General features: G+C 45.1%; 1 protein-coding gene across 2 annotated transcripts in view; it reads left to right on the top strand.

Moving 5' to 3' along the window:
• CCDC82 (coiled-coil domain containing 82) overlaps nucleotides 1-12,127 on the top strand; it is a 170,147-nt gene that overhangs the window by 14,192 nt on the left and 143,828 nt on the right. Inside the window, exons 1-2 of one of the 2 annotated variants that reach the window (XM_078656992.1) lie at nucleotides 5,469-5,566; nucleotides 6,391-6,985. In XM_078656992.1, coding sequence (XP_078513118.1) covers nucleotides 6,401-6,985 — 585 coding nt within the window. In that variant the 5' untranslated portion in view covers nucleotides 5,469-5,566; nucleotides 6,391-6,400. Of the gene's footprint in view, nucleotides 1-5,468; nucleotides 5,567-6,390; nucleotides 6,986-12,127 lie in introns of those variants that run through there. The other variant, XM_078656991.1, reaches the window with a different exon arrangement.

Here is a 12,127-nt window from a genome sequence, read left to right as displayed (position 1 = left end):
ATAAAAGCAACAGATGTGAGGTAAAGAGGGGGTGCCAGATAAAAGTGTGGGATGAGCAAGTAAGTGAGAGGGTAGAACGCAGATTAACATACAAACGAGAGCCAGAGTGAAGAGTTGGAGAACAAGAGGCATGGGAACGACAACATATCTAGACAGACGGAAAAGGAGAAAATACACCAAAGGAAATACTGGTGTTAAGGAAAATAAGAGTGTTATAGACGATAAAGTACAAACATGAATAACTAGAGAAATCAGAAGAGATGGGTGGAATATTGAATACATGGGGAAGCATGGAGACTAAGAAAAGGAGACCAAGAAGCAAGGAAATGGAAATTGAGATAAGAAGAATGAAACTAAAAGGGGAGGAGTAGAAGAAAAAAAGGTGGAAGCGATGAAAAAGAAGAATCTGGGAATATGGAAACAGGAGAAAGAACACGCAAGTAAGAAAATAAATATATGCACACTTTGGCAGTCCCCACAAAAACGCAATTAAAAGCTGACACGAGAGAGCAACAACAACAAAAATGCAGAGCGGGAAACTGAAAGTACGGCCGGCCGCATGATTCAATTAGGGGAGGAGAAGCTAAATGCAGAGCGGGAAACTGAAAGTACGGCCGGCCTGCGGCCGGCCATGATTCAATTAGGGGAGGAGAAGTCGCAGAGCGCACGCTGGGCGAAGCCCTTTGATGTGCTGTGCGGCAAATGGAGGGAGGCTGATGCGCGTTCATGTTTGAACACGTGATTCACATGAACTGCATGAAAACGCCAGCAAAAAGCTGGTGGTTTCATGATGTTTTCGCCACTTGAATTCTCGCTCCGCTCGATGCGCATGCGCGCATCGATAGGTCGCGAGACCTAAAAAGATGGATATGTACTTTTAGGTTTTACAGGTCCTAGTAGTGAAAAACTCTTACTTTTTTTTTCATTTCTGCAAGGCCTCAAAGGAAAACATTGGGATTACCTTATTACATTTAATAAGGGTATTTTCCAATTAGAGAAAAATTGGACCCCCAAATTTGCTATCTCTGGAATCGCAATTTAGAAATCACAATTTATGGTGAAGTCGGATTTAAAATTGTGCTTCTGGAAATGCCACTTTTAGAAAGTTGGCATTTTCTTACTTTAGCCATTCGGTGCGTGTTGCCTGTCTCTGAATACACATCTTGGGTGGATGACAGCTGGGCTTTGTACATTCCCTCCAGATAGCCCCACACAAAGGGAGCGTGGGTGTGACTTGATGGCCATCTACATCCTGGTGGGCCATCCTGGGCAGGATGGGAGGGAGTTGCTGGACACAGCCTCATAGTTACACCTGAATAGGCTGTGACCTGTCCCCCACCCAAAGGACTGCTTACCACCCTCTAGTGAGTCTGGAGCCAGGGCAGGAAGGGAAGGGACTCTGTTCACTTCACAAAGGCATCATTATCCTTTTTTTTAATTTACATGTTATTAAACATTTTCATGTTAAAAAAGTGCAATAATAAGAAAAACGAAAACAAAATAGTATAGACAAGAAGTAAAGGCAGTACAGTGATTTTCATATAATACCTGCAAATCCAATAAAACATTTGCATATTTCATGCAGGATGGTGTTGGGACCTTGTAAAATAGGACAGCATAATTCATTAGATGAGTCCGGTCGTTAACTGCCATGGTGGAGGTCTCCATGTGGGAAAGAAAAGAGGAATGGAGAGAAAAGAGAAGATAAGAGAGAGAGATAGCATAGTGAGGGTGAGACATTGTAAGAGGGGAGGGGAACATCCTGAGTAATTGAGGTAAGAGGGTAGTTAGATGGCATTTAGCAGCTCTGTACCCTTATCTGAGGAAGTGGTGGTCTGTATGTAAGCATCTAGGGGTAGTCAAAGCAGTCTAGATTTATTGGGGGTGAGGTTTTGATTGAGTATAGTATTGTCCACACTTCTGAGAATGTATACCAAGGCCCACCATGTGTGGTAAGAGCGAGAGTTGAAATCTTTCCTATCGCAAAGGATCATTTTGACTCTAGTGTGAGAAGTAAGTCGAATAGTAGGAGTTCTGTTTTGTTACGTGATGGGGGATTAGGAAGGATCCAGGGGCCTAGGCATGTTAGAACTGGGTCCAGAGTAACCTTACAGAGGAAGATATTGCTTTTGTTAATGTCTTCCCAGTAAGAGCTGTGCATTGGACAAGAAAATAGCATGTGTTTGAGGTCACCGACCTCGGATGAGCAGTTCCAGCTTTTGTCTGAGTTTAATAGGCCCATGTTACCAAGTTTTCCTGCGGTCCAGAAGGATCTGTTCAGTAACCAGTATTTACCCTGTAGGATGTGAGGGGAGATCTTGAACTTGGTAGCGTGTTTCCAGATTAATATTTTTTTTAATAGTTTTTATTAATTTTCTTCAATGATATAATACATTAACAGTAAAATTGTGCAAAGACAGACACAATAATATTATGAAATACAAATGATATCCTTTCCTCTCAGAAGCAGTTCAAGATGTGAGGAGGTGGCTGTCTAGTCCAGGATATCCTTGTTTTCCTCCTTCTGCTCTCCGAACAATAAGACAGGCCTTACAGCAAAATTAACATTAATTATGGCTATGACTACACAGGCGTTGAAGGAGCAAACTGTATTGCAATGCCTGATATTGACATCACAGTGCCAGTGTATAGACAGCGCATCATGTTACTTGGCGTATTAGAAACGGGGTGAGGTTGAGTTGGCGGCCCAACATGTGCCCAGTGCGTACCCCATGTACTCTTTGTGTTAATACCTCTATGGCGCTGCTACTTGCTGAGCTTCAGCAGGAGTATCAAGTGGGTGCATTATAAGGTAGCTTTTTAGAGGGTCCCAAATGTATTTAGGTCGTGAAGCCCAAGGAAGTAATTCTGCATAGTCAATTGTTCCTGGCAGTATATTAAGTCAGTGAGCCATTTTTTGAACTTTGGCGCTCTTCCTCTACCCTATCTACAGGCCACGCAGCGTTTGGCCATCAACAAAGCAGTGGCAAGATAGCAGCAGTGTGGTTTAGGGATGAGTTTTGTGTGGCCTAGCAAAGCAACCAGTGGAGTGCGTTCTAAGGAGAGTGTTGTCTTCTGTTCCAGGGCATCAAAGACCTATCCCCAATACTCATTCACCATTGGACATTCCCAGGCTAGGTGGAGGAAGTCAGCCCCTGGAGTGCCGCATCTATCGCAGCAATCCGAGTCTTTCAGCTTGTATTTATACTTTTTAAATGGGGTGTAGTACATGCGCTGTACAAATTTAAAGTGCGCGATGCGCAGTCTGCTGCTGGCTGAGATTTGTAGACAACAATATGTCCAATGGTTGTCTGTAAGTTCGAAGCCTATCTTTGTGTTCCAATGCGCACCTGAGGGGCATGGGGACACCTCCTGCTGAGTATGTATGGTGTGGTAAAGCGTAGAAACCATGTGTCCCAGAGAAGTAGCTTGTAGCATTAATTGCAAAGGGGCCAAGGTGGGGGGTTCCTGAGGGAAATCTGGGGTAATGGAACCCATGCCTTGTCGGAGCCATACATAGAAGAATACATCCAAAGGAGATGGCTGGATCTCGTGAAATACTTGGTCTAATGAACGGAACGTCCCATTGCGGTAAAGGTACCCCCATGTTGCGATCTGCCAGCCACTGTTCTGCTGCGACTTATGGCATGTAACAGGGGGGTTGGAGAACCGATAATAAGCGTAGTGGGCCTGTGCGCATATGTAATAAAATTTGAAATTTGGAATATCGAATCCTCCCTGTGAGAAAGGCCTGTTGAGTATGTTCCATTGTAGGTGCGGCTGTTTGCCTCCCCATACTAGTCTGATCATTTCCGGTCGCAGTGCCTTAAAAAAGTTTCTCCCAGGGTGGTGCGGGAAATTGAGGAATAGGTACCATTTTGATTAAGGAGGCGCGACCTGCAAGGGGGAGCGGTAGTGAGATCCAGCGGGTGACGCAGCCCGCAATGCGGTCTAGAGTGGTGCCATAGTTGAGGCACAGCAGCTCCTCCCTGTCTCCGGAAATGTGGATCCCTAGATAGCGCATGTCTGAATCGCACCATTCCAGTGGGAAATCTAGGGGGAATTGAGTGGCCCCAGGGGTAAGATGGAATATTTGTGACTTCCCCCAATTGATGTGAATCCCAGATAGTTTTCCAAAGACGATAAATTCCTGTAGAAGTGGGTAATGTTATTTAGTGGGTCTCTAACATAGAGTGTAAATTTTGTCTGTGTAAAGAGATATGAGTATGTGGCGCAAGTTGTATTGCAGCGCTTTGTCCTGGTGGTGTTGTCTCAGTTTAGCCGCCAATGGTTCAACCGACAGGGCAAAGAGCAGGGGGGACAGTGGGCACCCATGCCTGGTACCCCTAGTGATGGGGAAGGCTGAAGATAAGTGACCATTAATTAGGACTTTGGCTGTACATTTTATAGAATTCAGTGGGAAGCCCGTCCAGGCCAGGGGCTTTGACGGACTTCAGGTGCATTATAGCTTCCCGTATCTTGTCTAGTTCGAAGGGGGCGCTCGGGAACAACGTTTGTGAGTCACCCAGCCATCCAAGCGCCACTTCCCCCAGGAAGTCGTGTAGCTGAAGGGGGTCCCTTCTGCTTGATGTGTATAGCGAGGAGTAGTGTGTGGTGAATGTAGCAAGTATGTCAGTGGTGTCACGATAGAGTATGTCCCCGTGGCCAGCAATCTCAAAGACATAGTTAGAATAGCGGGGCCTTCGTATTGTCTCAGCCAAGACTTTCCCAGGACACTCCTCCTCCCTGTATCTTTGGGCCACCCAGTATTTACCCCTTAACTTTATCTCGCGGTCAGCAGTGGCAGTGTACTCGGAGAGTTTGTCGCGGAATTTGCGTTGGGCCTGTCCGTCAATTCCTGTAGAGAGCCGCGTTTCTAGTGCTTAAAGCTCAGTCTCCAGTCTTTTCAGTGTACCCTGTATATCTTGTAGTACCCCTGAGCTTTTCAAGATGCAGAATCCCCGGATCGTGACTTTGAGGGCCTCCCAAATTGGTTTGATGCTGTCTACGAAGCCCTTGTTTCTCTGAAAAAATTCCTGGATTTCTTGTCCCAGCTCACTATGGAACGCTGTATCAATATGTACTTTTAATGTCCCTGTTACTTTCTGTTATTCTTAATTGCTCGTAGTCCTAGTAATTGTTGTCCTGGTTCCTAGAAATCGAGGTTTGCCTCATCTCTGAGGTCGGATTTACATAGCCTAACACTAAAGAAAAATAATCTAAAAAAACACAGACCTGTGGACTCCTTGTTTGACCTATTAATGGACCATAGACTACACACATCAAGAGCTATCAAGCAAGGTGTGATATCCCAATCCTGTACCTAACTAGGGCATTACCTTTCTCTGCGTCTTTCTTGTCCCATTCCTTACTAGTTAAGGATGACCCAGGAGCCGTTCCTAGGGATGAGGAGTAACTGTGTTTGCTTGATGTTTTAGGGCCAGGCAGATCAAATACGCCCAAGGGAGGAAGCATACCTCAATTCTTAAGGACAGTGGCGAGGAAAACAGACGAGACCGTTATGCGCCTTTGATTAATGTAATACTCTCACGTCCCCCCTCATGAGGTCTGTTTGCAAGTATTTATATGTTTGTATATCTCTTGCCTTATTCTTGCTTTTTACCAAGTTGTTGACTCTAGTGTTGTGCGAAATTTTAGAATGGAACCCTTTTGGCTCCTAATAAACTCCATAGACCTGTGACACAGGTATCAGAGCACATTGCCATGAAAGCTTGTTGTATAATGTTGAATTTGCAGTTACAGGCAGCAGAATAAAGACATGTAATACTAAGCTCCATGGGTGGCGTGGTCATTGGCGGGTACCCAGGCTGGGAAGATGCTACACTCACAATAATTTTTTTATTTAAGTTGGTTTTATTACTTAGCTCTTTGTATTATCTTAATTGTTTATCTATGCTGCCAGTACTCACCTGCCTTGGGGAACAACAGTCTGAAGCTGTTTGTATTCCCTACATTTTGGGTTTGTGTACAGTTTTTACTCCACCATAGATTTCCTGATTTAAGATTCACACATTACTTTATTTTGACACTATTATATTTATTCTAAACATCTGCATTAAAGCCGCCAACTAGAACGTGTTCATTTCTATTGCAGCATGTAAAATATGCTAAACTTTTAGGCAGGACGAAAACAGACTTATGATGGCTTGTGAAATTAAGCAGGTTGAAGTGCAGCTTCCTTTAAATGAATGAAATCTAACATCATCCATGGCAATATGTTCGTAATTAAGTATGCTGGGTTGTATGACATTTTTTCGAAAAAGAAGAGTGACACCTTAAAGCTTTGCTTCCAACAGAAATTGCTCTATGTGCATCAAAGAATAAAAATATATGACTCGTTGCAAAAATACATTGTTTGTTTTGTACTAGGTGATATGCAATGTCGACACAAACCGTGAGCCGAAGCTATGAAACAAGGAGGAGTAGTACTGAAAAGCAAACATTGAAATCTCGTGTTGACTGGAAGCGCACCAAGAGGGACATCTCCCAAGTGCTTGCAAGTGAGGAGGAAGGTTTCAATTCATCAGAAGATCAGTGGCAAGACCACAGTGATGGCATTGTTGATGTTGAAAGCAGCAGTACAGATGGTGAGGCAGAACAAGAACCAAAGAAAGTCTTTCCTCAAAAAGAGGATGCAGAAGAAGATTACATCCCCAGGGCAAAACGCAAACGAGTGGCCTCCGTTTTGTATGATCAAGATAGTAGCTCTGATGAGGAGGAACTTGTGAGAAAAGTATTGTGTAAGCGCCGGTGCATCATGGATGATGAAAGCACTGATGGGGACAGTGAGGAGAATTGTAGCCTGGTTGCGAGTGACTCTTCTGTGACCCAACAATGTGACGGGAGGTTGGCAAGAGTAAATGAAAATGCAAATGCAAGGAAACAGAAACGTCAAGCAAAGCTCAAAGAACTTTCTGAAAAACTACTTAATACACCGAAGTCAAATAGAAGTGGGCATGCTGAGGTGAGCTACTCATATTTACATCATTGTTAGCAAACAATTAGATTGGGCTGAAGGGAACTATTTGCTTTCCTCTTTCATACCTACTTTAATATTATTCTGAGAAGAGCATTGATTGCCCTATTTCCTCAGATTTTTTTCTTTAATCTTGTTTCATCACACAGTGGATACAAACTAATATACCTTTAAGTCATTGTCTTTTATATATTCAGTATATTAGATGCACGTCTGGTGCCCATAGTATGTTATTGATATGACCTCCTGGCTCCCGCATTTTTCTTTTCAACTAAACCTTGTGTCAGGCCACCTGAAGTCCTTCACAAAATCCTTCTCCATCATGGATTCTGACACGGCCTCCAAAAGTTCTATCTGCCCTGTTGTCAAGGGACTCAAGAAAGGTAAAAACATATTTAAAAAGCTGACTTGGTGATGAAAGGATTGAGGATTCTGAGTCTCAGGTTAATTTTCCATCAAGCTTTACATCAAGTCTTTTGAATTCTTGAAATTTTTTCGACTATGAAATACTCCATGAACATTGTTAGACCTTACTTTGCTCTAGGATTTGCCAATAATTTTGTCCATTTTGACCGACATGTGCCCTTTCTTGTTCTTTGAGAAGATTATGGTGCTGGGTTCGACAGGGCTTTCGGAATTGCCCCACAAATCTCTGGTTCTGTAGCTGTTTCGGGTGGCTGAGCTTCCAAAGAGATCCCTTCCCGATTCTTGTATTTATAGAAACTTTGGACTTAGTACAATGTTGTGCTTTCTGTAAGGATTGAGTAATGTTTAAAACTTAGAAGCTGAGTCTTCCACAAAAAGTGGAATGAGGAGGTATGTGTTACATGTGTCGGGTGCAGTAGTTGGTTTAGCTAACGTTTCATTCCATTGTTCCTTCATGGCTGGCATGGTATTGGTGAGTATTTCCCAAAACAATGGCATGCAGAGATGAAGATCATAAAAACACTCAAGCGGATTAAAATGTGTCCAAACATAGAAACAAGTATATCTCTCAGCACGTATTCCTTGCACCTCGGACTGGATATGAGAGGTATAGACTAACGGGTTACCTCCCTCTATGAAAACCTCTATGTTCTAAGTGTTCTGTTTCAGCAAGTGGCTCACTTTCCGGTCGAGACAGGCAGCATACATGCCTGAAAGAAGACATCTTCAGGGTCTATGTTTCTCACAAGTTTGAACAATGCTTGGGTTGCATTTGCATAAATGTGAAAGTGAGAGCCATGCACCTTGATTAGATCCTGTAGCTTTGAAATGTATAATACAGCCGGGCCAAAGGTAGGGGATGTCTCTGGGAGCACAGCCTGAGCCCTGACATCCAAACAGGGGAGCCTCTTGAACACAGAATCAAATGTGCCTATCTGCCTAAGTTGAGTCAGTAGAACTGCCTGGTCAAATCACAGATTTCATAAGAAGAAGACTTCCAGACTGCTTGCTCTGCCTTCAACTTGATATTGTTGAGAACCATTAGTAGACCTATTTCGATTTCATGTGAGAATTACAATTTCAACTGAAAATCATTCAGTTCCTCCTTAAGAACAGACCAGTACTAGAAACAAGTTGTCCACCTAATAAACTGTTCCATGATCGAAGGTGAGCATGATTTATAATGAGTAAGTCCTTGTGTTTAAAAAGCCTGATAATGAGAAGGGCCATTTGAAAGCCATGCTTCTCAATACACGATCCATGAACAAACATGCCTTCCAAATCTACGACTTACTCGTAGAAAAGAGCCTGGACCTTCTTTTTCTAACAGAGACATGGCTCAGTGAAGCATCGAATCCCACTATTGCTTCGGCCATCCGTCTCGGCTATCTGTTGCCTAGGAAGGATCGTACAACAGGTATTTAGGGCAGCATCTGCAAAAACAACAAGTGATGGACTGAATGTGGATCAATGTCACACACTCCCCCAGTCAAAAGATCTGGGCCCAAATCCATCGTTTTTTTGCACTCCACACCACCCTGGGTTAGACAATGGCGATATGCAAATCAGCTCTGACCCTGTTGCCCCATGGGAACAGTCCAGTCCGAACTACAAAAGCCATGTCCTTCCCAGAACGGAATCAAGCATCCGAGGACCGGACCGGTTTCGAGGTAACACCTCTCTTCAGCCCGGCTAGCTTGACTCCAAGTGGTGTGGAGTGCCTGGGACCCACGTCTGGGCATCCCCAGCGCACTTAGGGCGGCAATTGCAAAAACAACAAGTGATGGACTGAATGTGGATCAATGTCACACACTCCCCCAGTCAAAAGATCTGGGCCCAAATCCATCGTTTTTTTGCACTCCACACCACCCTGGGTTAGACAATGGCGATATGCAAATCAGCTCTGACCCTGTTGCCCCATGGGAACAGTCCAGTCCGAACTACTGTGGTGTGGAGTGGAAAAACGATGGATTTGGGCCCAGATCTTTGGACTGGGGTGAATGTGTGACATTGATCCACATTCTGTCCATCATTGTTGTGTTTGCAGTTACCGCTCTAAGTGTACTGGGGATGCTCAGACGTGAGTCCCAGGCACTCCACACCACTGGAATCAAGCTAGCCGGGCTGAAGAGAGGTGTTACCTCGAAACCGGGCCGGTCCTCGGATGCTTGTTTCCGTTCTGGGAAGGACATGGGTTTTGTAGTTCGGACTGGACTGTTCCCATGGGGCACAGGGTCAGCGCTGATTTGCATATCGCCATTGTCTAACCCAGGGTGGTGTGGAGTGGAAAAACGATGGATTTGGGCCCAGATCTTTGGACTGGGGTGAATGTGTGACATTGATCCACATTCTGTCCATCATTGTTGTGTTTGCAGTTACCGCTCTAAGTGTACTGGGGATGCTCAGACGTGAGTCCCATGCACTCCACACCACTGGAATCAAGCTAGCCGGGCTGAAGAGAGGTGTTACCTCGAAACCGGGCCGGTCCTCGGATGCTTGTTTCCGTTCTGGGAAGGACATGGGTTTTGTAGTTCGGACTGGACTGTTCCCATGGGGCACAGGGTCAGCGCTGATTTGCATATCGCCATTGTCTAACCCAGGGTGGTGTGGAGTGGAAAAACGATGGATTTGGGCCCAGATCTTTGGACTGGGGTGAATGTGTGACATTGATCCACATTCTGTCCATCATTGTTGTGTTTGCAGTTACCGCTCTAAGTGTACTGGGGATGCTCAGACGTGAGTCCCAGGCACTCCACACCACTGGAATCAAGCTAGCCGGGCTGAAGAGAGGTGTTACCTCGAAACCGGGCCGGTCCTCGGATGCTTGTTTCCGTTCTGGGAAGGACATGGGTTTTGTAGTTCGGACTGGACTGTTCCCATGGGGCACAGGGTCAGCGCTGATTTGCATATCGCCATTGTCTAACCCAGGGTGGTGTGGAGTGGAAAAACGATGGATTTGGGCCCAGATCTTTGGACTGGGGTGAATGTGTGACATTGATCCACATTCTGTCCATCATTGTTGTGTTTGCAGTTACCGCTCTAAGTGTACTGGGGATGCTCAGACGTGAGTCCCAGGCACTCCACACCACTGGAATCAAGCTAGCCGGGCTGAAGAGAGGTGTTACCTCGAAACCGGGCCGGTCCTCGGATGCTTGTTTCCGTTCTGGGAAGGACATGGGTTTTGTAGTTCGGACTGGACTGTTCCCATGGGGCACAGGGTCAGCGCTGATTTGCATATCGCCATTGTCTAACCCAGGGTGGTGTGGAGTGGAAAAACGATGGATTTGGGCCCAGATCTTTGGACTGGGGTGAATGTGTGACATTGATCCACATTCTGTCCATCATTGTTGTGTTTGCGTTTAGGGCAGCATCGCCTTAATTTTTAATCATCTTTTTTTGTGCTCCATGGTTTCTATAGATGACATAGTGGGGGCAGAGAGTCTGGGATTACATGTGAGGGTGTCCACGCAATAATCTGTGGGAGGCATCCTGCTTTACAGACCACCCGGCCCAGCGGGCCAGTTCCTTGACTCTATCAGCAATGCTGTTACTCCCCTGGCCATTAATTTTAAACACTGCTTAGTTTTAGGTGATTTTAATATCCATATGGATAATCCCACTGAACAGGAGCCTATTAAACTATGTGACTCACTAGCTCTTTTTAAAATGACTCCTTATGTCCTTCAGGCGACTCATGAGAAAGGACATATTTTAGACCAGATTTTCTCTACTGATCCGATTGTGACTTCTGCTCCGGTTCCAATAATCGGGTCCGATCACTCGATGATCGGTTTCACGATTGAGATGGTGCGTAACTCTTGTAAATTCAAGGGAAAGCCTCCCTCCCGCAGCTTCTGGCCTTTTAGCCAAATTACAGCTGAGGCTCTCACTACCGCCCTTAGCTACAACCTGATCCCCTTCCACGGGAACGTGGAAGAGGATGCAGAAATGCTGGACAATTGGCTCCAGCACTGTGCTGATGAGCTTGCTCCCCCTTCTGTGAGACCTGTCATGGCCTCACGCGCCTCAGCACAGTCACCCTCAGAAAAAGCAAGAGTGACTGCAAACGCCTAGAGAAGGCATGGCGCTTTTTTTTTTGCCCCGCTGATAAATTAACCTAATAACAGGCACTGAAGGTGCACTATAAAAAAAGTCTTGGAAGAGAAAAAACTTTTCATCTCCTCAAAAATAGCACAGTCTGCTAACCAAACTAAATACATTTTTAAGACAGTGAAGGAATTTTTATCCCCAAACGCTGTTGCAAGGCCTTTTACTCCAACAGAAGCCTGGACGAGCCATTGAGCCTCCTATTTCCACAAGAAAATCATAACTATTCAAGACTCCTTTTCTCTGCTGCCTAGGGCCGGGGGAGAAATTCGAGCGTTTTTCACCCCGCCGACACAGTCAAGGGGCCCGCTGCTCACGCAGTTTCCCCTATGTCCTTGGACAACTCTCTGGAAATCATGAAGGCCCTTAAATCTGGTTCCCCGTCTTACTTCTGTCCAGCCAAGTTGCTGGCATCATTAGCAGAGGTAATTAACCCTGCGTTAAATCAGATTCTAAACGCCTCTTTGGAGTCTGGACATTGTCCCAGACAGGTGGAAGAATGACAAAATACTCCCCCCTATTAAAAAAACCAAGGGCGGATCCGGAGCTAGCCATAAATTATAGGCCAATCTCTCTGCTTCCCTTTTTCTCAAAGAT

The sequence above is a fragment of the Lissotriton helveticus genome, chromosome 8, assembly GCF_964261635.1.
Source record: "Lissotriton helveticus chromosome 8, aLisHel1.1, whole genome shotgun sequence".
Classification (NCBI taxonomy): domain Eukaryota; kingdom Metazoa; phylum Chordata; class Amphibia; order Caudata; family Salamandridae; genus Lissotriton; species Lissotriton helveticus.
The sequence above is the reverse complement of the archived record's forward strand: the minus strand, read 5'-3'. Positions and strand labels throughout refer to the sequence as shown.